The 27,294-nt window shown below is 36.3% G+C and overlaps 1 protein-coding gene across 1 annotated transcript in view; it reads left to right on the top strand.

Moving 5' to 3' along the window:
• Positions 1–27,047, top strand: part of LOC113226107 (transcription factor SOX-21-like) — a 78,510-nt gene extending 51,463 nt beyond the window's left edge. Inside the window, exons 4-5 of the mRNA XM_026458629.1 lie at positions 20,583–20,725; positions 26,143–27,047. Coding sequence (XP_026314414.1) covers positions 20,583–20,725; positions 26,143–26,610 — 611 coding nt within the window. The 3' untranslated portion in view covers positions 26,611–27,047. The remainder of the gene's footprint in view (positions 1–20,582; positions 20,726–26,142) is intronic.
• Positions 27,048–27,294: the final 247 nt, after the last annotated feature.

The raw sequence follows: 27,294 nt of genomic DNA, 5'->3' as shown, positions 1-27,294 counted from the left end.
CGGATCGAAGGAATTTTTTCTGAGTGTTCGATCTTTGTATTAATAATAATTACGATGATATTTGTTATTTAACAGTTATCATTTGATTATACATTTCACTGTTAGGTACAGGTTTATTTCTAAAAAGAACGTTAAAGAGTCGAGTCGAGTTGATACTGCATAACAGTGAAAGTGTTCAACCAATCACTTTGGAAAAAAGTATATAGTACATTGAAGATATACAATGTGAAAACACGATTCCTGAAAATTCCTAGAAATTAAAACATAAACTTACCTCGAAATCGTTGTTTTTATATCAACTGACCTAAATAGAACAAGTATACTGTACGATCATTGACTTACAAATAAATGGACGACGGGTCTAATACAAAAACCACGAAAAAAATGTCACAAGTCAACCTATTTAAACGTAGTGACATGTAAAGGAATATGAAAAAGCTGAAACGTTGAATTTAAATTGTAATGTCATCGCAGTACTGTGTAAGTTTGCTTGCTTCGCTGTCAGTCGAACAAACGAAGACTAAAGCGTGAATGAAGCTCTGTATACGATTTTAACGCCCTATAAGTTCGGACACTTTTTAGCGCGGACCCGACGTCCATATAATTGTAAGTCAATGTGTACGATATATATATTTTTTAAATAACTTTAATTTCGTATGTAAAAAAAAAACACTGCCACTGCGCCTGTCACCCTTCAAAACCGGAACACAGTGCTGACATTAGTGCTTGGCGGCAGAAATAGGTAAGGAGGCAGTAGTTTCTAGGACGAACTCTTTCACAAAGACCTCTACTGCTACTAAAATTATTTGAATATTTGGTTATTTTTGTCAGATACACGGAAATCGAGTACATATCGTCGTCTGAGCGTGTCGTCGTCGTAGGTGATTTCTATGTAATTTTTTAGGACGAAGAATTATAGATTTTTTGAATAAATTAAACCACATTCAGATACTATAGGTATTGCTTTAATAATATATTTGATATAAATGTCTTATAAGAAATTTCTTCAACAAAAAACAGTAAAAACGAAATATGTGAAAACGCGTATGCGAGGTTATTATTTTAAGGCCACGATGAACAATAATACCAGTGGATTACAATTGCATGTTAACTGATTGTGAATAATCAATAACTATATAATTATAACGTTTTTATAAAAAGTAACCGAATTCAAAAGTTTGTAGAATTACATCTATTTACCAAGTTTTATTGAAATAGGTTAACGGAAAGTGCGCGAAACCAGATTTATCCCCTGATATCATTGACTTACAATTATATGGACGTCGGGTCCGCGCTAAAAAGTGTCCGCACTTGTAAGGCGCTAAAATCGTATACAGAGCGCGACACTCCGCTTTAGTCTTCATTTGTTCTACGGACAGCGCGATACTGCGATGACATAACAATTTAAATTTCGAATAGGTTGACTTGGGACATTTTTTTTGTGGTTTTTGTATTAGACCCGTCGTCCATTTATTTGTAAGTCAATGCCTGATATGTAAAATATTTTCTTCAAATTTGAATGGGGTCATTACTAAAGTACATCATTGAAATTGGTTAACAAATTACAGATTAATCGCGTAACATGCGCACAAAAAAAAAACAGACAAATACGAATTGAGAACCTCCTCCTTTTTCTTGAAGTCGGTTAAAAATTTAGTCAAGTTTACAGAATTACAAATTTAATACCGATACACGCTGCCAATAAAGTTATAAGTCAACTAATTTTATAAATAAATGTCTTAACCATTTTCTATCACGAGTTAATTTTTAACCGTTTCTTTAAAATACATTTGCTTTCTATTTCGTGTAACAAGTTAAAGAACTTTAAAAAAAATATAGTTAATTAATAGACCGTCCCAAAACACATGTCTCACATTCAACGTTACAATACATATTTGTTTAACAAATTCCTGCTGTATCGTTTGTAATCCGTTGAAGTATTGTATTGTCCTATCTATATTGTATTGTCCTACCCACATTGTATTGTCTTACTTATATTGTATTGCTGTTAGTTTTGGAACAATACAGTGACTGTCGTGTTTGAGTTTGATTGGAAATGTACAGTAATGGTGTTATTTTACAATTTACAACTTAGTAATATTTATTGTATTAAGAGACAGTTAAGAGCGCGCCACAATATAATAAAGTGTCGAATGAAGTTGTACAGACGTAAAACACACGGTTAACTGTCGTTCACGACTTTTTTGACGTTCCGACGACAGACTGTCGTGACAATGGGAAGAGCTACAACGACAGTCGTCAGACGATAAATAAAACATCACGATAAAAATGTGACGACATAATCGCAGCTTCAAACGATTCTGTCGTGCGAACGATAAGGCGGCTGCCGTGAACCGATAAATTGTCGTCACGATCTAGTGGGAACAGGCACGACAGTCGTTCTATGATAAAATAAACACACAGTCACGACAGACAGTTGTGATATTGGAACAGGCTAGATCGCGTCTAACTTGTTCCCACGACGACGACGAGTCGTCCAACGATAAATAAAACTTTACGACATAATGGAAACGCGCCCTTAGTTGTACTGCTACGAGCGACAAAAACATATTTTACAGGAGAGGGTTTTTTTTTCATATTTCTACATTTAAATGTGATACTAAATTGAATTTTAAATATTATAATGAATTTCGTAACCGATTGTGTAAAACCAAGTTTTTTTTAAATCAAGTTAAGCCTTTTTAGGCGCTTAGTATATTTTTGCAAGAGGCTTTCAGGCGTTTAAGGTAACACTTGCTTGATACAACACGTTTTTTTACCATTTTGTTTATAGTAAACGACGAAATTGTAATAACAACCGGGGTCGCTTACGTTATGTTTTTTTAATACTGATTCTGTCGGTTACAGTAAAATACATATAAAAACCGGTTGAGCTAACGATCTTCGCTTTTGCTATAATTTCTATTTGATGTAATTTTGGCCTTCTCCGTTATGGCTTAAAATAACATTTGCAAAAACGCTACTTAGGTAAATACGTCCCTTACGATAAGTCGGCGGTTATGCCTTGATTAGTCCAATTAAAAGCGCTTCGTATCACGTCATGTCGGTGCCTTCTCATTGGTCACGTATGACGTGAATATCATTGACTTCTACACCATTGACGGGTGACCAGTGACGGGACGAACAAGTCGTGCGAATGGTGTTAAACGACTCGCTCAAAGATACAATTTGAGATACGTTCACTGGCATAGCACTTGTCACCCTGAGACATCAATTGATAAGGCCCATGTGCCTGTAATTTCGTGTTAAAGTGTGTGTAAAAAAAATTTTAAATCACAACACCAAAAAGACTTGTTTGCGAAAGGCTTGTGAGCTGCACATGAGTATTACGTTGCGCGATCGGTTCGCCGTTCGCACCCGTCATAGTCTTTCCAATTCATTTTCAACAAAAAGTTAAAAAACCTGTTTGGTAAAAATTCTAAGGCAATTACTCAATAAATCGAATAAGAAACACTTTTTCCAACAATATTTGTTTGAATAGCATCGTTAAATTGTATTTGAAAAATGGTAGTCCAAAAGTGAGGTTATTTTTCATCTATACATCTATGACTTGTCTATGGTTGCATAGTGCTGTACGAAAAAAGCATTCTGTTCATTCAATTTAAGTTTTTGTAATCGATTAGTAAATCGAATATTTCAATTGTAATCGAACGAGTATCTAAGCGTAAGGATTAAAGGATTAAAAGGATTAAAGGAAGGAAGGAGGGCTTAAAATTAAGATTTTCTAAACTTCAAATATGCTTATATAGGTTATGTAAGGAAAACCGCTGGTATGACTCAATTAAACAAATCGATTAATTCAATTAATTAATCGATTTGTAGCATTACAATCGACCATCACTAAACCGTAAATGGTCGGGTCAGGGACATGTTTGTTTACATTTTCTTAAAAATGAATTGAAACGAAGTAGAATAACATGTGTTTAATCATGCAGCACGTGTGCAGCGCGTGTACAGTATGCGAGCAGGGCACATGCAGCGCGTTCGCAAATACGATATTCAACGTTTCCAGCTCTATCGATCCTAATACAACGATAGCGAATTGAACATTGATCTTTGGAATCCCTGTGGTGATAAATGACCATGACTTTAATTTATAACTAACGATATTTAGTAGGAATGCCTTTCGCTAACGGCGTAGAAAAACATCGTTGCACGTCGCAGTAGGTTCAAAATCCTTGAAAAAAGTGTGAAATTCCCGCACTAAGTCCGCTTGGCGGATTATGGCATAAACTTCTCCTCTGAGACCATTCCCTAGTGATGATGATTCCAAGAAACTTTTGAATTGAAGAACCATGTCAAATTAAAAAAATAAAATCAACTCAGTCTTATAAATAATTCATACTTCCTCGAGACTAGAAAATGCATGGAAGTTGTCTGTTTTCTTCTTTGTAACCATCTGCGATCAGTCCTTGAACCATAAACAGATCCCTGCTATAGTTTTATGACGTTTGGAATAAAGAGTCCTGTGACTCTGTTCTTCCTTAGTCATTAAACGGCTGATTGTATTCTACTGATTCAACTTTCCAGTATTCTTGACTTTTTCAAACGACTCAAGCAACCTTGATGATTTTCGTCAACCAGAGATCTAGCCAATACATTTGTATGAAGCGATAGTCGATCTCCTGTTTGATAGTTCGCATTTCAAGATAATCATGTATTTCCTGGGCTCTTACAAGCCAAAGTGATTGGACTATGGTCTTTAGTACACCAATTTGGAAACGCTGAAGAATATCCACATTCGAGGCGCTGGCAGATCCACAACTCCAATGTAATGTCCATATCGGTATTAAGACCTACTGATAGCTTATTTTCAACTGATTACTTTGACTTTGTATCCATTACCCACAGAATAGATCTGAATTTGTTGTTCAATATATCCCGTTTTGATTTGACCTTTCCATGTTAATCTTCTGTCCAGATACTTAACAGTATTAACATAAGGTAAGGTCTGGTTCTTCATTTTTACATCAGGGCAGTTTCCTTTTTTAAGTGTAAACGTTCTATGTTGAGATTTTGAGGCACTGGCTTTGATCTATATATTGCTTTTAAAATTACAATGTATTTGTTTGTATGTAATAATAACTTATTCTTCTTATCGTATCGATGGCAGGCACTGTACTTGCCATCGTGGTCAAAGGATTTGCCAATCGACGAGTACCGTTGCCCAGGGTGCCCAGACGTACTGGAAAGGGGCGAATGAATGAATGAACGAATGAGTTAATTAATGAATGGATGGATGAATGAAATATTCTTTAATGTACATTAAAATTACAATGACAATACAGAACAGTAATGTAAGTATCACAGAGTAAGCCAATGTACAACAGGCGGCCTTATTGATTTCGTTTATTTATTTATTTGTGTTCAGGTCACAAAGACCCATAAAAACATAGGTACCTTACAGACTGACATACATAATAATACAATAAAACATTCATATATGCCTAAACATTAAGGTATAACATACATACATTATAATAAAACACTTTTTCAATTTACAATAGCGCAATCTGGTGCCAGGTAACCGGCCGCGAAACCGCCGACACATGACACCCTTCGGCCAAGACTCTTCCTCCATGAAGGTCGATAGATGTTCGGTTGGTACACTCACCACACACGAATTAAAATTTTCGTTGTGGCGGGACTCCAACCGCTCGACCCTCTGGGTGTGGTTGGCTTTATGTCTGACGTACTCCACTATCTCCTCAGACTTGGTGGAGTAACGCAGTCGTGACAGGTACACCAGTGTCGTCGGTACGGCCGGTGTTGCTCAGTAGCAATTTCTTCCAACCTTAGGAGTTAAGTGGAATGGTTACGCCATGCGGGTAGACTCCTTACGTGCACCCCCAAGTAAATTAAAGGAATTAATCCATAAGATTGATCCTTTGATTGACATCATAAAAATATAGCTGATATTATTTTCACAGTTGGGTTTTTAAAGGATAGACGTCGTACGCCTGATGGTAAACAACGCGCCTGTGCTGTGTTACAGTTTTTATCAGAGTTGTAAAATTCAAAGATCTGAGAGGCACCGCCTCTGCGCCCGTCACCCTAGGACATAAGTTGATAAGTAAAACCGGAACGCAGTAACACTCACATGAACTTCTTTCACAAAGAGCTGGCTGCAAATGTTACTCACTTTTAAAAATAATATAATGTTACTATGAAGTTAAGTATCCTATCTCCAATAAATTTGCTGAGGCAGGTAAGTAAGGGATTGTCGGACTAGTATGAGCTACAATGCCGCGCGACCTTCTATTAGACGGGCCAGGTAATCTCCGTTCCCGCCGAGGTATATATACTGCTTTTCTCAAACAATGTGAGGAAATAATAAATGAGTAAAGAATGAAGGAGATTGTACTCGTATAAGACTTGAAGTGGAATTTGAAGTGAATTCGTGAATCGATTAATTCAATTAATTAATCGATTTGTAGTTGGCATTACAATCGACCTTCACTAAACCGTCTATGATCGGGTCAGTGACCTGTTTGTTTACATTTATTAAAAATGGATTAAAACGAAGTAGAATAATGTGTTTAGTCATGCAGCACGTATGCAGCGCGCGTATAGTACCTATGCGAGCAGCGTGTGCAGCGCGTTCGCAAATACGATATTCAAAGTTTCCAGCTCTATCGATCCTAATACAACGATACCGAATTGAACATTGAATCCCTGAATCCCTGTGGTGATATATGACCATGACTTTAACTGATAACTAACGATATTTAGTAGGAATGCCTTTCGCTAACGGTGTAGAAAAACATCATTACATGTCGAAATAGGTTCAAAATAGGTTCAAAGGACAGAAAAGTAAAATAAGTTTATAATGATAATTTTGCTTCTTCTTTTAAATTATATGGAGTACACTAGTAGTTAACTATTTTCGTTCTTCCCCTAGAACTTAGAGGTTCGGCTTTTTTTTATAAATAAAAATAATATTTTCATCATTTTGCTATTGCTATCGCCTGTACCAGCTAACTTGTACGAATTGACTCAGGTGCCGGTTATTATCTGTTTCTTATGGCCATTGTCTTCACCGTAAAGTGTTTGTTTTTCTCGCTAACGAAGAGAAAACACTCGGTTTATTAGTAAGAATAAAGGCTTTGTTGAATACCAAAATGTATTAAATTGAATTGTTTTTAAAATGTTATCTAAAAATATCCAGACAGCTTTATAAACCTGTACTTCGAACACAAATTCAAAGCACTCTACCGTCTACACCATTTTTTGTAACAGTAAAGTTATTTGTGGAAGAGTTCGGCTAGGGAAGTACTGCCAGCATACCTATTTTTGTCGCCAAACAGTAATATGAGGACTACTGCATTCCTGTTTCGAAGGGTAGGGATGCTGGTGAAATGATTTTATTTTATAAAATCAGAAATTACAGGCACATGGCACTTGTCAACTTATGTCCGAGATATTCAGTGAGTCAAATAATAATTTGTTCTTTACGTTGACTTACAAATAAATGGACGACGGGTCTAATACAAAAACCACGAAAAAAATGTCCCAAGTCAACCTATTTAAACGTAGTGACATGTAAACGAATATGAAAAAGCTAAAACGTTGAATTTAAATTGTAATGTCATCACAGTACTGTCTAATTTTGCTTGCTTCGCTGTCAGTCGAACAAACGAAGACTAAAGCGTGAATGACGCTCTGTATACGATTTTAACGCCCTATAAGTTCGGCCACTTTTTAGTGCGGACCCGACGTCCATATAAGTCAATGGTTCTATATGTAAAATTTTAACACCTCAAAACCTCATTTTTTTAAGCTACTGCTCGTTCACTGTGCCGACATTTCTGAGAAGAACAGGCAAGAAACTCTAGAGGTTGCTCTTTTCAAATGGACTTAAATGCTACGGAATACACTTTGAATCAAATTTAAGTGGAATCTAGACTCATATCGTCTTTCCAAACACGTAGTCTTAAATTTTGTAATAAGAATTTTCAATATATTGTTTTAGGTGATAATGTGCATGTAATACAAATATTCGACCAAGTATTACAAATATTCGATACAAATATTATAACCAAGAGGATCCATAAGACCGTGTAAAGGTGGATGGTATATCTCGAATTTCATGATATGTTGACTAATCAAGGATTCTTGCAACTTTATAATATCTTTAGAACTATAGTGTGCTGTTTAGTGTCTATCTTAATGACCATTTTGACGCTGACGTCCCTGTGCATTTATCAAAATTTTTATATTATTTTATTCATGAATAATAGGGAGAATTAAAAATAAACTGCACTAAAAAGGAAGTGATCAAAATAAACAAGTAGTTGTTTTAAGGTGATAATGTACTTTGTTTCCAATTGAGACTACTTTGATTGCAGCAACATGAAGAACGATTACAGCTACACGCAGAATTGTTAGAGCAACAATTTCAAATAAATAATCTATTTCATTCATTTCCTATATTGTGATTGGTTCTATTAAAAAATCGATAAAGAAGCTATAAAATCCATTTTATTTTTTCAAAGCTTTAAATTCTCAAATTATGCGTAATCAAAAATTGAATACCAATGACTATTTTTTTACAAAACACTTTTTGGATGCCTTGCGTAATCCCATACATTATTACGGAGCCATTTTGTTGACAATCTTTACACTGAAACTTCTATTGGACCAACTGTTTTAACATTGTAAATTATATAAGACAATATGTTAGGGTTCCGTATATAGTTATGGAAAACCTTTATGCAGTGTTCACTTTTCAATTAAAACAAAATTAAACGCAAACACTCATAGCCCAACACTAGGGAAACCCTGTATCGCGAGAGAAATAAACGTACCTAGGCCATGCTATTATTTCTTCCGGCCCGGGAATCGTACCCGAGACGTCTGCGTAACTGACCAGCTTGGTAACCATTCGGTCACGGAGGCAGTTTATGGAAGACATAGCCCTCGCTGATAACTGATGTAGCCCGTGATGGTTAGGACATAATAAAAATGAAGAAGCATTTGAACAAACACGATAGAATTCAACAAAATAACGCATAAGGCGGAAATGAAAAGAAACTTTTGTTGTAATTATTGATAACAAAGACCGAACACTTAAAAAAAATTCATTCGATCCTGATAATCTTATTAATAAAGTCTCGAACTTAGAATAGGTTATGACGGTTTCAATCGAAATTCACAAACTGTATGTACAGTCCTAAGAATCTTGAAATTTAAGATCTTCCAAGTAATGTGAGTCACATTCCAGTGCATTATACCATTCCACAAATATTTGTTATTTCTTAACATGTCCATTACTTCTACAGAACCGTTACCTAGACACTGAAACAAGCTTTAATAAATTTTTTTTTCATAATTAGTTTATTGTTTCACAATGCCCGTGTATATACCTATAGCATAATATTATGTATTGTTCATATTGTTCAATTTCATGTCATATTGTTAACTTAATACAAAGAAGAACATAACAAAGAATTGTACAAAGAAATTTTGCAATTTATTACGAAACGATTTACGTATTTGGTACTTTGTCATAATTGTTTTTCAATTTTTGTTTCTTTGTTTTTAAAAAGCCAATTGCAATTGTTCTGTGTTAGTTTTTTTTTTAATTTACCTATTTACTTTTTTGTGATACCAAATAATGAGACGAATACGTTCTGTGCCTGGTGTGCAACTAACAACTACAGTGTAACTCAGAAATCGCAAAGATCTGATAGGCACTGCCACTGCACCAGGGACATCTATATAACCTCAAATGGCTTTGGTAGATTCCGCCTAACAGTGAGTGTTGAGTCAATAACTTTAAAAAATATACAGTAAAATCGAAAATATACACTGATACACTAAACGAAAACACGATTTCTCTAAACTTTCACGATAGAATAAAAAAAACACAAGTGTGGCTCGGAATGTAATTCGAATTTGAATAGGTGCTTTATAAATACCAATTATCTTTTTAATATCAAGTGAACTAAATGTAACATATACTTTACATAACACGATTTTCAAATGGTTTTTTCATTTACAAAAAAAAATTAATTCTGAAATAAACCCAGTGTCCCTGCCGCTCGATCCAAGCAGAATTAACCAAATTGTTTTTGAGCTGAGGTAGTCAACTCTTGATACATAAAGTTGACAACTCCCATGTGCCTGTGGTTACACCCTTACGCACATTACTGCTTCGCGGCAGAAACCTCCTTACACCAATACTTTCACAAGGAGTCCTGCGTCTACTAAACCTAAACTAAGATTTTGATTCCCGTATCTGCAGCAAAGGCACTATTGCCGCACAATAACAATAATATCATCCAACACATGAATCCCACCGAAAAAGCAAATGACCCAAAACACCCCTAGGTTAATCTCATAATAATCCAATAAATAGCCTCATCATGATTAGCATATTATAACTAAGCAGTTTGTTACCGAACGGAAGTGACCAATCGCGTGCGCCGCCGGAAGCTCCTCCCCCCGCCAAACTGTTTCCGGTCACGTGACGTCATTTACATGACAGTTGCTTGCCAGACGCCGAGGAGGGAGGACGTGTGACGCGAGAAATTTTGGTTTATGGAAAAAGGAAATGATATGTCATTTTTCTGTTTATGTCTGTTTTGACTTTTCGGGGGTCTAGAATATTACATATACTAGAACTATTATGCAAGAAATTCATAAATTTGAATCATTTGTATGCAGTATCTCTATTTATCCCTATTTTAAAATTCGTCAATATAAAATCAAAATTTTCAGCCATTTAAAGAAATTATTTACATTTCATTGTAACCAAAAACCGGCGAATAATAATAAGGCTCACAATACGAACATTATCCTTGCATGATTTGCACAAACTGTAACTAATCTATCAATTTAACCATGGTTAGTTAGGTACAACAACAAACAACGGCACTAACAGTATTCATTTTTGAAAATTCAACTTTATTGTTAAGATGATAACGGTTGTAGATACTGAAAATAATAAAATACCATATAAGGGTGGTTCTAGTGCTAGAATATGAGACGTCGAAAATTTTGCTTGTCATTTGTTGCGGTCGTTTTTGTGCGTAGATAATCGGTCTTCATGTTTCGATTTGTTGCTTTTTGTGGTAATGAACTAATTTAGAGCAGTGGTGATTCAATAGTTACTATTTATATAAATTTACCTTCATCATCGTCACCATCATCACTAACATATTATTTGTCCCTTTACTGAGCACGTGCCACCTCTAAGGAAAAGGTTCAGGCCGTAGTCTGCCACGCCGGCCCAATGTGAATTTTGGAACTTCACACACTTTTTAAGAGCTGGGAGCCATCTTTGAAATGCAGCTTTCCCTTTACCGTTAGCGAGAGGTATTGCAATTAAACATTCCCAAATGTAAGAAACTTAGAAATTAAAGTCTAAAACACATGATACCTCTTGCAAATTATCGACTACTACACTACTACTAAATTGATGTGGCCCAAAACTAGCCGAGACAGTAACAGATTTAGTGATTCCATTAGGAGCTATTTTGAAATATTCAACAGTGTTCGCTCATGAACACTTGCAATACCAAAGGAGCTACTTATGCGTTGTCCGTCTTTGAGAGCCCTGTTTACTCACTTCATGTTATAGCGTAGCGGAAATACTTCAGGAGAGATTCCATTCAACACCCTAGAGATTCGAGGAAGGAGCGAACGTTGTTCCCGCGTGGTTAGGATGCCAGGTATCTCGGGTTTGCTGATGAGCTCTTACGTTGTGACATCGGGAAGTGCGATGATAGAAACGTGACGGTAGGACCAGTCAGCAAAGTTCCTCTGACCACTATTTTAATTTATTTACATACTACTTTATTAGTAGTAGAGCTCCTTGTGAACGAGTTCATCCAGGGAAGTACTGCCACCTTACCTATTTCTGCCGCCAAGCAGTAACGTGGGCATTAACTGCGTTCCGGTTTGGAAGGGTAAGAGTTCTGGTGAAACTATAGGCACATGGAACTTGTCAACTTATGTCTCAGGATGACGGGCACAGTGGCAGTGTCCCTAAAAGCTCTAAGTAGCACTGCAACTGTTATGGCGCATAACCATAACCAGGCACATAACTTGTTCGTTCCGTCACTTGATATTATAACAAAAAATGCAAAAGCAGGGGCGGAGCCTTCCTTAGTAAGATCAATTTAGGCAAGACATAACCAGCTAAAACAAAAGAAAATGGACAGTCTGCGTCCTTCAGTCTGACAGCCAGCTTATACATAGCGCGCAGGCGTCAAAAAAGATGGCATTGATATATTACAATAAGAGGACGTCGCAATGACGTCAATAAATGCTAATTCAAAATTAGATATTTCTGATATGACAACGACAAGTAAAACAAACGCAATTGGAATTCAAGTCAGCAGATCTACTAAGGTCTATTAAAAGAGCACAAAGATACAGAGACAGTTATTGAAAATTCTACAGAACACAATTTTGTTTATTACCCGGACTATATAGGATTAGAGGATAGGATAGTCTTCACGCTCCAGAAAGAAAAAACCGAAAGGATAGGAAAGACGAAGACTTTGTACTATAGACATAAGATAGGCGTATGAAATTGTAGGGAATTAAGAAAGTACGTACTGGAAATAGTCCCGAACAAGTACCGCATGCAACGCCAATGATTCGGGCCATATAACCAAAAGTGTTCATATGACCGTGTGAAGGTGGATGGTATGCTCTCGGCACGCCTGCACCGCACCCACCACCAGAGCCGTCGTAATATTCAACGAATTTCTGGGAGGCCGATGTGTTTGCCGATAAGTGGCGTGTTCTTTCAGCGGCCTTAAGTCGCTTTGTAAATTTAAGTTAAGTGTTAGATTGTAGTAAATTGTGTAATGTTGTGTGTATTTATCTTTTTTCTTTCTTTATTCAGTTCCTAAGTTTTTTTTTCTTGTATGGTATATTTAAATTTTACTTTATCTTCGAGTTTAAGTCTTATTGGACGCCTTGACTTAAGGATCCATAACAATTTTTCTGTTTATATAAATAAATAAAAAATCTCGACCCTTATACTATATAACTTAATCGAGGCCCCATACAACTCTGAACTCTTCTAGATTTAGTATGAGCTGATTAGTGTTCTTAATACGGCAGGCGTCCTAGAGACACACGGTGTCCTTAACGATTTTGGTACTGTAGATTCGTAGAGCCGCCGTGTCTCCAACAATCAGCTGTGTTCTCTTCCACCATTTTTAAAATTTATACGATTGATAAGATTAAGATATTTTTTAGAAAGTTTTGTCAGGATAGAGTAAGGTGGCGTTCCGTGGTCTCTGCCTACCCCTCCCATGGGACGAGAGCGTGAGCTTTATGCATGTATGTTATAAGAAATTGTTTACTAAAGCTACTTGTTTTCATCTCAGTTTATAAGCACAATGATTGCAGCAACAAACATAATGATTACAGTAACAATATCGATTAATGAATGTAATCACGATGTGATTGATTCAATTAAGAATTTGTTACGCTAAAATCTAATTGATGGGAATTAGTTTTTTTTAAAGACTTGTAAATTGAAGCAGCGAATATAGCAAACGGCACTGTTCATATCACCTGATATGAATTCATTACTGTATGTAAGTCACCCCCAAAGCACGCCAACCTTTGCCGACCTCTTTCCCAGGTCGTCACTTTAATATTCACACGGAGTCACAAACAATACCTACATCAAAAGCTATTCTTTTATTCAAAAGATATTATTTAGTTGCACCCCCTTTCCAACTCCAAATGTCTATCCTAAGGTTTTGCAATATAGCAATAGGCCACCTTTTGTATTTTAGCTAATTCTGTTGTACTTATATCATTGTTCTTTGTTGTCGTTGTAATTTTTAATTGAGCTCATTTCTACCTGTTTGCACCCACTGCTGAGCATAGGCCTTATTTCTATTGTGCTATTCTTTCCGGCCACTTGCGAGTCGCGTCCAGTTGTTTCCGACTACGGCCTTGATGTCATCAATCCATCGGGCGGGTAGTCTGCTTCTTGGTCTTTTTGCGTCTCTTGACCACCATGCAGTAACGTCTTTCGTCCATATTCCATCGTCTCTTCTAGCCAAGTGCCCCGCCGACCACCAGTTAAGCTTGGCTATCCTCATAACCACGCCACGTCTACTACCTTTGTGCGACGTCAAATGTCTACAGCTACTCTGGAGTTACTCAATAATTAATTCATTTTATTCGAAGGCAAAAGACAATAATCAAAGAGCAAATGTATTATATGGCTTCCATTACCAGGATTGCCCACGTATAATTGGAATATTGAATAATGCACCATGTAACCTCTTAACCGTCCCAAGAAACCCGTAGAACATCAAAAGGTTACATTATAACTAGCAAAATAGTTTAACAAGCAAAATGGAGAACGGAAATTGCTCTCTGCGGCTTTTCAACAACAAAAACTCAATTAATTCGTGAAAAGGGTTTAATTTTCTATCGGGAACCCGCAAAAATGCAACATGAAAAGTGTACTTTTGCACGGTCAGGTTTAATTAAACCGAAAGGGAGTTCCAAGAAGTTCCAGTCAAAAAGTTTTTTTTCACGTTTTTCTATATTTTCAGCAACTTTACTTCTTTTTGTCGAGTTTGTTTTTTTTTATACTAAGATGGTAAAACGCTAAAAAGCATTTGAAAGGCGTATTCGTGATTTAATTTAAAGTTACAAGCTGTGCGGGAATGGTTTTTTAATTCTTTGTAAATGAAACTTTGGAGTACAAAAACATTATTGCTTTACTTTGACTTAGGTTTTGACTATTTTTGTAAGGCTATTTTCTCTTTTTCCACTTTCAGAATAGGGTCGTTCTGCCTAAGCACAGGTAATATTTTCAAAATAATATTGGTTATTCAAAAGCTATTACAACTATCTGATAAAGCCAATATGTGAATTTAGTACACTTCCAACCTGCAGGTAAACAAAATTGAGGCGTTTTATTTATCAAGTATTTGTCATTTTGTTGACATCACTAGCCTAGCGGTTAATGCTGTAACAGGTAGAGAGTAAGGTTCCGGGTTCGATTCCTGGTTGGACCGATTTAGGAAATTAGTTGTTTTGTGTGGTTCTGGCCTAGGTGTTCTGGAATTACCCAGGGCATTAGTCTGGGAGTGAATATCGGTGCTGGTACTTATAAAAAGGGACCCTTGTGACCAAGATAGTCTGGTACTTTTTTCGTCCTTACCTATTTATGCCGTCAAGCAGTAATGTAAGCATTACTGCGTTCCGGTTTGGAAGGGTAAGGGTGTTGGTGAAATTATAGGCACGTGGGACTTGTCAACTTATGTCTCAGGGTGTTCTTTGAGATTTAAAGCTCTGAGTGACACAGCAACTGTTATGGACAAGCGTGTCGCTTAACACAAGGTGCACGACTTGGTCGTCCATCACTTAGTATTATAAAAAAATTCACATTATTGACTTGACCTTTGTGTCATTAGTTTTAAGGAATATGAATCTTTTGTACTGCATTTTAAGTCTAATTTGCCGCCTTAGACCAAAAATAGTTAATATAAATCCACATTTACAATTCTTACAATTCATCTCCAAAAGGGTCTGTGTCCATTTTAGTTTTCTCACTGTATTTAACACCTCACATGAGACGGTGCTTTTTGCATAATGTACTTTTTCCCTTTTCTTCCTAAAGAAACCCGCACAATGACCGCGTCCGGGTCCGGATGTACCTATAAATCACCTGAAAACCTTTCGAAACACCTGCCGGCACGGAAAATAACCATTTTTCCGTAAAATTTAACACATTCAAATGGCTCGGACAAGCCGAATTGAAAAGGAAACCCGGTGAAAATCGCATTTTCACCCCATGTCCGACCTTTTATGTGGGCCTGAACACACGTGATTGGGGAACGCAGCGACACTTTTTAGAATTTTTAAAAGTACAGATATTGGAATGCTGTCGATAACGAAGATACTTACTTGCTGTTGTGGTCATCATCCATCCAATCATTTTGGAAAAAAATATAGGATATGCACTGATTAGTATACGGTGTGAAAACACGATTCGTAAAAATTTTCACTATAGAAAACAAAACACCAACGTACCTTGATATTTTTTAACAAAGCCACTATATTCAATAAATAGTTTACATACCGTCGAGGATACGCCAAAACCGCGTATGTAGCATTGGTAAAAAGCGCGTATCTACACAAAATTTTACAGGAGAAGGTTTGAACGTTATTGTTATTTCAATTGCTACGACCATTGACTTACAAATAAATGGACGACGGGTCTAATACAAAAACCACGAAAAAAATGTCCCAAGTCCACCTATTCGAAATTTAAATTGTTATGTCATCGCAGTATCGCGCTGTCCGTAGAACAAATGAAGACTAAAGCGGAGTGTCGCGCTCTGTATACGATTTTAGCGCCTTACAAGTGCGGACACTTTTTAGCGTGGACCCGACGTCCATATAATTGTAAGTCAATGGCTATCATTTTTACACAGTAAGCATTAATTTTTGTTGGCTACGGACTGCTATTTAAATCAAAGTCATATTGTTATTCACCGATTTCTGCCTTCTTGTTTGTCAATCGCAACTGGCTTTAAGAAGGGTCCCTATCATATAACTACGTGCACTAGCACGCAAAACCAAATTGGCTACATGTTTCAGATACGCGGAATTATCCAATGTTAAGTTACACGTAATTGCTATCCCCGACGATATACCAATTTTTTTTTATATCAACTGAACTAAATAGAACACATATATTGTACGATGTTTTTTTAACTGCCTCCGTGGCGCAACGGTTACCATGCCGGACTGCCACGCAGAGGTCCCAGGTTCGATTCCCGGGCCAAGAGAAATATTTGTATGGCCTACATTTATTTCTCTCGTGAGTTTGGGTGTAATTTGTGGTTGTCTATGTTTGTGTCCATGGCACCCGCGACACAGGGTTTCCCTAGTGCGGGGCTATGTTGAGTGTGCGTTATTACTATTTTTTTTAGATGTACATTTTTAAATGGCTTTATTTTCGTTTGTAAAGAAATAAATTCTAAAATAAAGCCTGTGTTCCTGTCGCTCGACACGCGCAATAGACATGTCGGTGCTGTGCCTTACAGGTTACGAGTAGTGGGCTTCTCCTTCTCCTTGTCACACAGGAGAAGACGCCTTAAGGCGTTTTCAAATTAGACGTTTATAGAATCGCAAGAGACGCGCGGCTGCCACGTCTCAGTCGCTCCTCTACAGCGTTTCTACAAACGTCTAATTTCTTCAAATTAGTCCATAGCCTGTGCCAAAAGACGAAAAATTTTACTAACATATGATAATAAAGAATATCTTTCCAATGTTCCAAAAATATCAAATGTGTTTATTGCGATTGGTCGTCTAGTATGTTTCGTATGTCGAACTTATGGAATAAGCACACTATATTTACATATTAACAGCATTATGTTGAAGGAAGACGGTCATTATGAATAGAAACTGTAATGTAGACTTGGGGTGAATTGGGAAAGTTTCTTATTTGAAGAAACTGCTTTATAATTTTTAGAAATAATCCAATACACGACGAGTTTTTAGGTTTTCGCATTGTTACACAAACAAACACGGTATGCTTAAAGGCGCTGGTTCGAATGCAGCCGGATTGAAGAAATTTTTCTTAGTATTCGATCTTCGTATTTATAATTATAAAAAACAAACGGAGTGATTTAACAAACAATAATTGAATTTCATTGTAATAAATCATCATGTCATTTAAGAACCTTAAAATTTCCTAATTTTCCCTTTTCTTAAAATAAATTTGCAAATCATATTTAGCGTAAATAGAAATGTTCTATAAAAAAGTACTTAAATTAATAACTAAATAAATAAATAACGCACACACTCAACATAGCCCCGCACTAGGTAAACCCTGTGTCGCGGGTGCCGTGGACACACACATAGACAACCACAAATTACACCCAAACTCACGAGAGAAATAATTGTAGGCCATACAACTATTTCTCCCGGCCTGGGAATCGAACCTGGGACCTCTGCGTGGCAGTCCGGCATGGTAACCGTTCGGCCACGGAGGCAGTTAAAAACTGTTAGTAACGCTCAGAATAGAGCGGTTTCGCGTCAATATTACATATGAATGGTTGATGATTTTGCCACCTCAGTCAGTAGAGCACCTTGTGAAAGAATTCGTCCAGAGAAGTACTGCCACCTTACCTATTTCTGCCACCAAGTAGTAATATGAGCATTACTGCGTTCCGGTTTCTAAGGTTAAGGGTGCTAGTGAAATTACAGGCACATGGGACTTGTCCACTTATAAGTTTCAGATTGTCGGACGCAGCGACAGTGCCGCCTAAGATCTTTGTGATTTGAAGCTCTGAGTGACACTGCACTGTTGTGTGCGTGTCGTTTATCACCAAGCGCATGACGTGTTCGTAACGTTACTTAGAATTAAAAAAAAGACCTGTAAAGAGGCCAAAACGTTTGAAATAACAATTATACTCAATTTAGATCCATAAGAATAATAATCTATGATAAATCTGTCATAGATTTCTCATATATGGCGCTACGACTAAAAAGTCGTTGAAAGACCAAGTACAAAGACACGACGCAAGCACATAGAAAAATTCGTGAGGTCCGTTGGTTCGTTCCGTGGCTTAGTTGGTATAGCGTCTGGCACGGTATGCAAGAAGACGTCGTCGGTTCGAATCCGACCGGATCGAAGGAATTTTTTCTGAGTGTTTTTTCTGAGTGTTCGATTTTTGTATTAATAATTCCACAAGAATAGTTTAATTTTTTATGAGTAACATTCGCGAATATTTAAGAATTCGACAAAAATGGATGTTGTCACGGTAAATACTTTTATAAACAATTTTAAATCGCATTATATTCAATATTCTCACAGCAAAATGGTCAATTGTTTTTTAAGCAGTATCGATCAACAGCTTTTAACACTACGTCATTTCAATTATTATCAAACCAGAAAATCCACCATCCTTACTTTGAAAATTAATAAAACTCTTGAAAAAACTCCCAAGAGAATTTCCATCTATTTCACGCCAATACCAGACAGAGATGTACTCAGAAAGATGACAGCGAATTTAATTATAAAATATAATAAAAAATCTCGATCATCCCTTTTAAAAAACATCTCTTGTCCTCTCTAAAATAATTTACCCACGGATCCACAACTTTATTCCTTAACATTAAGGCAAAATGTCCCGCAATTTCCTATATTCTGCTCGCAAACAGAATTTTGCCGCATTATAATATATTGTAGAACGATTGACGTCATCACAAAGAGGGTGTCTCATATTTATTTTTATTTAAACTCGAATTTGGAATATTTTCCGCGGCCCGACATTAAGTGTCGATTTCGATTTACATGTAGTGCCGTTAAGAATGCTTAGGACGTGCTGACATTCTAATTTGGTTGAATTATCTTCCTGATTTTTAGCCGTTCGATTTTCACCGTATTTTCCATGTCTTTATAGAAAAGTACTTCAATTTTGTCTTTGTATTCTATCTGATATCAATCAACAAAAGTACTCTTTTAAATTTCTTTTCGTACGCACTGATAATGATGATCTTCTCGATGTAAATAGCTCAATACCCAAAATCCTTACCATAACTATACGTGCATAAATTATGTAAAACAACAACGAATACATTCGGATCATTCATTCCATTAACCCTTTTCAACCCAAAGTGGTCACATAATCATGAATTAGCACTAACCCTTAAACTAACCCAAACATTAATAAACACCTAAGGAAGTGACCGGGACTGCACACTCGACTCGGAATTATAGTTGAGTACAATGAAATAATTAATTGGTGCTCAAATCCCTGGATCCCGAACCATAATAGTCCGGTTGCCTGTTGTTGAATAGGCTGGCCTAATGGACATAACACCACTTGCTAGGTGTGAATTGAATGCCATGCCAGACATTCCGTACACTAATATTAGTAGTGAAGTTTGGATTCTTAGCATGTATCTAGATTTAGATACAATGGTGTTGTTTTCAATTACTAAATATCATATCCCGAAATAAATGGTTTTTAGATTTTCGTGATGATTAACGCATTCAAAATTAATTAATTTTTTTCGAATCTAAATCACGCATATTTGTTTGTTTCTTCGTTTACTTATAAATAATTAACAATTATACACTTCTCTTCATTTTAACCATTATTTTCTTCATCTCACTATTTCTTCTCCATATTTCACTTTCACGTTACGAACCTCGACTTTCCCGTAGCCTTAAGCTCTCTATTCGTTATCACCGTATCGTTCGTATCGTATCGTTTTTTATCTAATTCTTTCATCATTCGGGCGATCCGTCTTTGGTTGCTCCCGCTCTATGTAAGACAAGCTCAGGTCAAATTAACCTGCAAGCGCATGTTGCGCAAGCATCTTTTAGACAATCTTCAAGGACAAGACTATATAACAACATTTGTATACTGCTATAATATGTTTACTTATATCATATAAATTAACTATGAAATTTGGCTCATAGTATCTTGTTATCTTTGTTTTAAGTCTAACAACCTATTGTTATCCATCAATATGGATGGAACTTCACATATATTTAAAGAGGTATTAAAGCTTGTACATTCAAAATAAATTGTTTTTCTTGTCCGCAGGCATGGCAGGCGGCGGTATGGGCCAGGCTATGGGCGGTTACTACGGCGCGGCATATGGTCCGCTCGGCGCCAGCATGGCTGCAGCAGCTGCAGCTGCTGCACAGCAGAACGCTATTTCCGTCGCACTGACGCCTAATGCTCAGGTAAACTACAATAAGAAATGACACAGAAGACATAAACAAGAACAACACTGCAAACTATTATGAAATGACAAAAAACTGAATTGACAGGCTGCAAATAGTTACGTAGTCTGGATTTTAGCTGCAATTATTAGAAAAAACAAATTTACAGCTACTGAAAGACAAAATATTTTATTTAAATGATCTTGAAGGTAACTGGAGTAGAACAACTCTATTAAACCCATTCAGCAACTGAATCAATTGAACGAAAATCAATTTCGCATGCAAAAGTGTCGCTGTTTTATTATTTAACCTTAAGCACCACAAACACAACTAGAGCAACGATAATAACCATATAACCATCACCAAGAATTTCGTAATTATTCTATCAAAGGTTCTATCTATTGCTCATAATGCGGAAGGGCCATGAAATCCTTTGACGGATTTTATGGATAAACTATTTAGTACCGTGAAAAAGATACTTCGTGCTCCAGATAAAACACAAAAAATCTTCACGTCGACACTCTAACCAGTCGTTAAGTAGATGTGGAAATTTCAATTAAAATTTCGCTGACGCGTACTATTTATAAGCGTATAAAAATATGTTATCCAATTTTCTACAAATTTGTCAGTTATTAGTATATTTTTTTGCTTAAAAATTAAAAGGGGAGGAATGGAGTTTAGGACCGGTCACTCTTAAAGACCCCAGATGGTTATTACCTGCTGCCGGATCTCTTAATGATGATGATTTTATTTGCCCTTCACGTCACGGCTTTTAGTCAGCTTTTAACCAGCCTCAGTTTCCTATATCATATTCTATATTTTTATTATAGAAATATATTCCTATATCTACGTTCTCAGGTTTGTACAATCCTTTATTATACTCCAACATCTCAATAATGATTACTAACATTTCGCTCCCCATTCATTTTCACACTTAACTGCACCAGATTTACAATCTTCGCACTACCAGATGGCGTCGTAATCATCCATTACGAGGATCGGAGGGATCAGCCCTCCGCTAATTATTTTGTGACGATCCACCGCTCGCGACCGTAAACAATAGTAAACAAGGGGAATTCGTGATTTGAATGCTACCGGTGTTGCGTAGAGATGGACTGGGTCGATAGAGAAATTTAGTTGGAAACAAGAAAATAGTGGCCCAAGAACCACCATTCCTTGAAGCACTCAATTAGGAAGGTCTTAATATTATTTTACAGTTATTACTGTTACCAGTATTGATGTTTAAAGATAGACTCTATTGCCAGATTTAACTGTAGCTTAATTAAAAAATAAAGGCCCCAATACACTGCCTTGTGTTACTTTATCAGGGAAATCCAATTTTAGGACCGAATGTTTGTTCTTTGTATATAGGTAGCTGCTTTTATACATGAAATTGAAATTCAAGTGCTTGAAACTAGCCAGTTTCGGCCAGTGCAAATGCAGCAGTCACAGTTATTAGTCATAGTCACATTAGCAGTATCCATATAGCAAATGGAACTATTAAATGAATCTAAATACCGTATATTTGTTTTTTCAAACATATCAACGAGCCCGAAATTTTTACAGATCTCATGCTACGGCTGACTGAGGTGGTAAAGTCATATGTCTTTTATGATGTGATAATCGCAAAAACTTAAGAACTCGTTATCATTTTTAAATCTAAAGACAACATTCCAATATTTACCTCCATTATTGCAAACTGAAGTCCCATCCCTACAATGATACGCGCAATGTACAAGATTCTAAATAAAGACATTGGATGTGTAGTAACTCAAAGCGTTGTAAATTATTGCATTGCCAACCTGCATGCTTATGAATATTCGTTTCCATTGTTTACATCTTCTCATTATGCTTTATTGATTGCGTTTACTTTGTGTGTTTGATCAGCTGTTAATTCAAATTCTATTATAATTTCGTGAGTTTCTTTTATTTTGCTTTATTCACAATTATCATTTTTATGTTGTTTTCTTTTCCCAGACTTGTTATTTTCGTTTATATTTGTTGATTTCACAATAATTTTGTTTTCTTTGTAGCTCTGCACTTGTAACTCCTCTTATATTTTAGTCTTTATAATTTATATTAATGTAAAGTGAAATCTGTTAACCATTTCACCCCCAACATTTTATTTACTTGTTTGTTTTCAATCATCATAATCCAATAAACCATTAACCCCTCAGGTCGCGTTTAACGCATCTACGTCACATCCAGATTAAACGTCGGGAGGGAAAGATCGAGGAGTTTTAAATCGGGAGGGCTTGAGAGGTAGGGGAGAGGGCGCGAGCTTAATTGTCCAAGGTTTTGTGTCAAGTAGTGTTTTAATAGGATTTTGTTTAGTAGTTTTGGGGTTAGGATTTGAGAATTTTGCTTGTGATACGCAATTATTATAATTAATTGAATTATTTTACATTAATATTGGAATTATATTAACTAGATAAGCAGGTATAGACAAAAGTGCGCATTTAAGTATTCTGGGACGATCTAAACAACGTCTGTGCTGGTTGCTTATGATAAATTGTTTTCTAACAGTTCACCAATATATCATAAATGATGTTTTTTTCATGTAACTCTAAAATATTCCATAACCGCGCGCTTACAACAATTTCGATCAGTGTTTATAGCTTCTTTTATATGTTATTACGCAAACAATAAAACAAATGAAGACAATGAAAGATGGATTAATCGAATAGTTTTTTAGTGTATGAGGATGGGAACAACAGCCAAAACAAAAACATAATAAACACACACATACATACATTTATTATAGAATCGCATTGAAGAATGATTGACTGACGTGTCAATACAAAAAACGTAAAGCAAGAAATGGCGTGTTCAAAACAACTGTATAATGAGGCGCTTATTATAAAATTTTATTTCATAAGAAATCAAGTAGCCATTTCTCATTCCTGTCAACCATGTTTGAATGTGCAAACAAAATAAAGGCGTATTCGTATTTTTTTTTTCACTTACGAAAGTCGTAGCCAATCAAAAAGCGTTAAAGGGAACTCAAACACGATTATCATTAAATTCAATCAACTAATTTAATGCAACACAGACAATCGTATTTATTATCGGTCGACTTTCGCTTTGAGTAATCTTATTTAATTCGTCCGAGTGAAAGTTTCGGTAGCTAACTGGAGGCGGGAACCCTGTCCCCTGCAAGACCGATCCATCAGATCCTTTGTACCACCTTAATAGACTCCCAAACTATCGAATGAAAACGCATTTTTTTCGATTAACGTGTCGAATCGGACCCTAAACTCGGTAGGAAACAATATAATCAGCTACCATTGACCCGGTAGGTATTAACATTCACGAACTCACCGCTTCTTACCGTGTAGTATTAAAAATGGTGATGAGGCATTTTCGCGTGGACAGGTATCGAAAACGTTGCTTTAACGAAGTATTGTGATTTTCGGATTCGATTATTGTGATAGATGATTTATCTATCCGAGGTTTATTGGGCTTTTACGGTTAATATACTTGGGTGATGTTTGAGCGAGTGAAATTTTTAATATGCCGTGAAATCATCTGCGGATGCGTTGCAACTTCGCTATTAGATGATGAGGCATGAAAAAACCTAATGAATCTAATAATTTTCGGAAAAAAAAGATAATTGATCCATGGTAGCAAGTACAAGAACCGTGACCGCAAAATTTGGAAAAGATAAAGGAAAGTCATTTTCTACGAGTATAATAGATAGTTCAGATCGAAGAAAGATAAATAACGGGCTCATGAACGTAAATTTGAAGAACTTACCAATAAAAAAGATAACAATGGGAAAATTTCCAAACGGAATTGAATAGAACGTGCCGATCGTCCAATGGGAGTGAACAAAAACGCTAAAAAGACAAGATTTCAAAGAGACTTAGCGTTTCGTGTAACTCATGCGTAATAAAATAACGCCCAGTCGTAAGGGCGGCCGTAAACCGCGCGGTTGATGTTGCGTTGTCACACTAATCCTGATTTAGCGTGCTAGCTGTGACCGAGGATCGTATGTTATGCGCTAACGCTGCACACACACGGGGTGCAAGGATCACCAGCTTCGAAGACAGTAACGTGCAGGTTATGTTATATAGTAGATAATAACTGGTGTTACAAAAATTTTGGTTTGAAGATTGACAGAACGTGATAAATATAAAATTTATTTTATTGCATATCGATATATTTTATTCTTCCAGTTTTTTATTATTATGATACAAAGATCAAACAACACAATGAAAATTTTCTACAATCTGACTGAACTCGTATCAATGTTTGTTGCCACCGCTCTTATACCTGAACTGCAGATCGAGTCGATAAAAATAATAAATACAATCCAAAAAACGTCTATAGTTTTAAAATTAAAGCGTCTCAGGAAATGGTTTAGATTATGAATGCAGGTACTGTAGTGCTGCTAAGAAAATCGATTTTGACAATAAACTTGATAAACTGAATAATAAATCTACATGAATTTGTTTGTTGATAAAAAAGGGATTCGATGTTGGTAAATAAATGACGATGATGACGATAAATAAATTCTTTTCGTTTTCGTCCAAATAGTGACGTTGTAAAGACGATAAATGGTAGATATTTATTGCAAACATTTTATAAAATGTTACATCTAAAGCGCAATTTGTTGGTAAGCAAAACATCTGTGTGTATCAAACAGCGATATTTTCTTCACAATATGGTATACGGCTCACTTCATTAAAAATTTTAAAATTCGAGCCTTTATTCGATCGCTTTGTCCACATTTGATTTGTGTGTCTGAGCGTGTAATATACAATACCATAGTACATTTTCATGGATACCAAATCCTGTCGACATTAAACCTAAAGCCACAAAGTTTATTTTCGAATGACGTAATGGTTTATTTTGTTACAGAAAATATAGGACAAATATAATTTTCAAAAGTGTTACATGTACAGATTACGGTTTCTTTAATTAGTTCTTGAAATTATTGTCTTCTAGCGCTGGTTTGTTAATATTTCGACTTATCTAGTTTTGGGATTCCTAATGGAAATGATAATTTCATTTTTGTATCTTATTATTGAGTGACCAGGGTAATAATCTAGTATTTCATTGATTTGGTGTATATGGTACGTGTTACCTTCGAATGTGCAATACTTATGAGTTTCTTTCGTAACTAGCCTTAGGTAAATTTTCCTGCCTATGATTTTTTTGGTATTGTACTTTATCTTGAACAGTAGCTCATATGAATTCCTTCTGTATAAGAGTTATATTAGTATGCGAGTACATAAAAGTAGCCTTTAGTAGAGATGTACGGTCTCTAACTACAAAAATGCGTCATTCATCAGAGAGGAGAGAGACGTCGTGATTTTCCCACTATTCAAACTTTTGGACAGCATGTTAAACATGGTTCTTACTTCATTTGAATAAAAACCTTCAGTAATTGTTCTTTCAGTATTATTTCCTAATTGGAACTAATTTTGTTTCAGGTCGGTTCTTCAATGGACATGTCGAAGTATTCGATGGAAGCAGAAAAGTACAGAAGTTACGGTATGTACCCTGATCCTTCACGAGGGTACCTCGACTCGGCAGCTCTGTCCAAAGCCTACATGGACCACTACATGGACCAGCAACAGCAAAGGTCCTACCCCATGGACATTAGTAAGATGTACTCAGAAGCGTCTGCAGCTGCTATAGCTGGATTAAGTTCAGCTGTTACTTCAAATTCCATGAATTCTGCGCCTTCAAGTCTTTCTCCAAGGTCACCAGCAGAATCTCCTGATATGACACCTAAAAATGACCGTATTGAAGGAAGTTCTTCCGGATCGAACTCTTCTCCGTCTTTGCCGTATTATCAGGGATCACCGAGTCTTCTAATGCCTCAATATCCTGGGCAGTACACGCAAAGTGCGCAGGGAGGGTCTGAGTTTCGGAGGCCATTGACTGTTATATTTTGACCTGAATAGTAGTTTCTTGATTCAGGGATTGAATTAAGTTTTGAAGTTTGTGTTGAGGCTATGTTATGTTTTTAAATTTTTTAAACCAAGAAGTAGACTTGCATTTTTTTTTGTTTCGTCTTGGAATGGGTATGATCATATTTTTGTTTTTTTTTCCAGAATGTACTAGTTTTTTGCTCAAGAAGTTGCATTGTTTCTCAAAGTTCCTCTTTGATTTTTATCTTGTAGATCTATGTACTTAGTTTAATGTCTTGTTGGTATCGTAAACATTCCATTTTAATGCGTGTATAATTGTAAATATAATATTGAATGTAACTTTATCAAGTATAGGTTTAAGAGAGATTAGAAGTTACTTCTCAAGCGTATAACGTTTTTGTGTTATATTGTCTTTTTTATGGTACCTAGTGGCGGGACGGTGAAGGCTTTGGTAAGCGACACGCCTACCCGTAACAGTTGTAGTGCCACTTAAAGCTTTAAATCACAAAGATCAGAGGGGCACTGCCACTGCGCCTGTCACCCTGAGACATAAGTTGACAAGTTCTATATGCCTATAATTTCACCAGCACCCTACCTTTCAAAACCGGAACGCAGTAATGCTCACATTACTGCTTGGCGGCAGAAATAGGCAAGGTGGCAGTACTTCCCTGGACGAACTCTTTTACAAGGTGTTATATTGCTACTAGG

Source organism: Hyposmocoma kahamanoa, unplaced genomic scaffold, assembly GCF_003589595.1.
Source record: "Hyposmocoma kahamanoa isolate Upper Pololo Valley unplaced genomic scaffold, ASM358959v1 182, whole genome shotgun sequence".
Classification (NCBI taxonomy): Eukaryota; Metazoa; Arthropoda; class Insecta; order Lepidoptera; family Cosmopterigidae; genus Hyposmocoma; species Hyposmocoma kahamanoa.
This window is presented reverse-complemented; position numbering and strand designations above follow the sequence as displayed.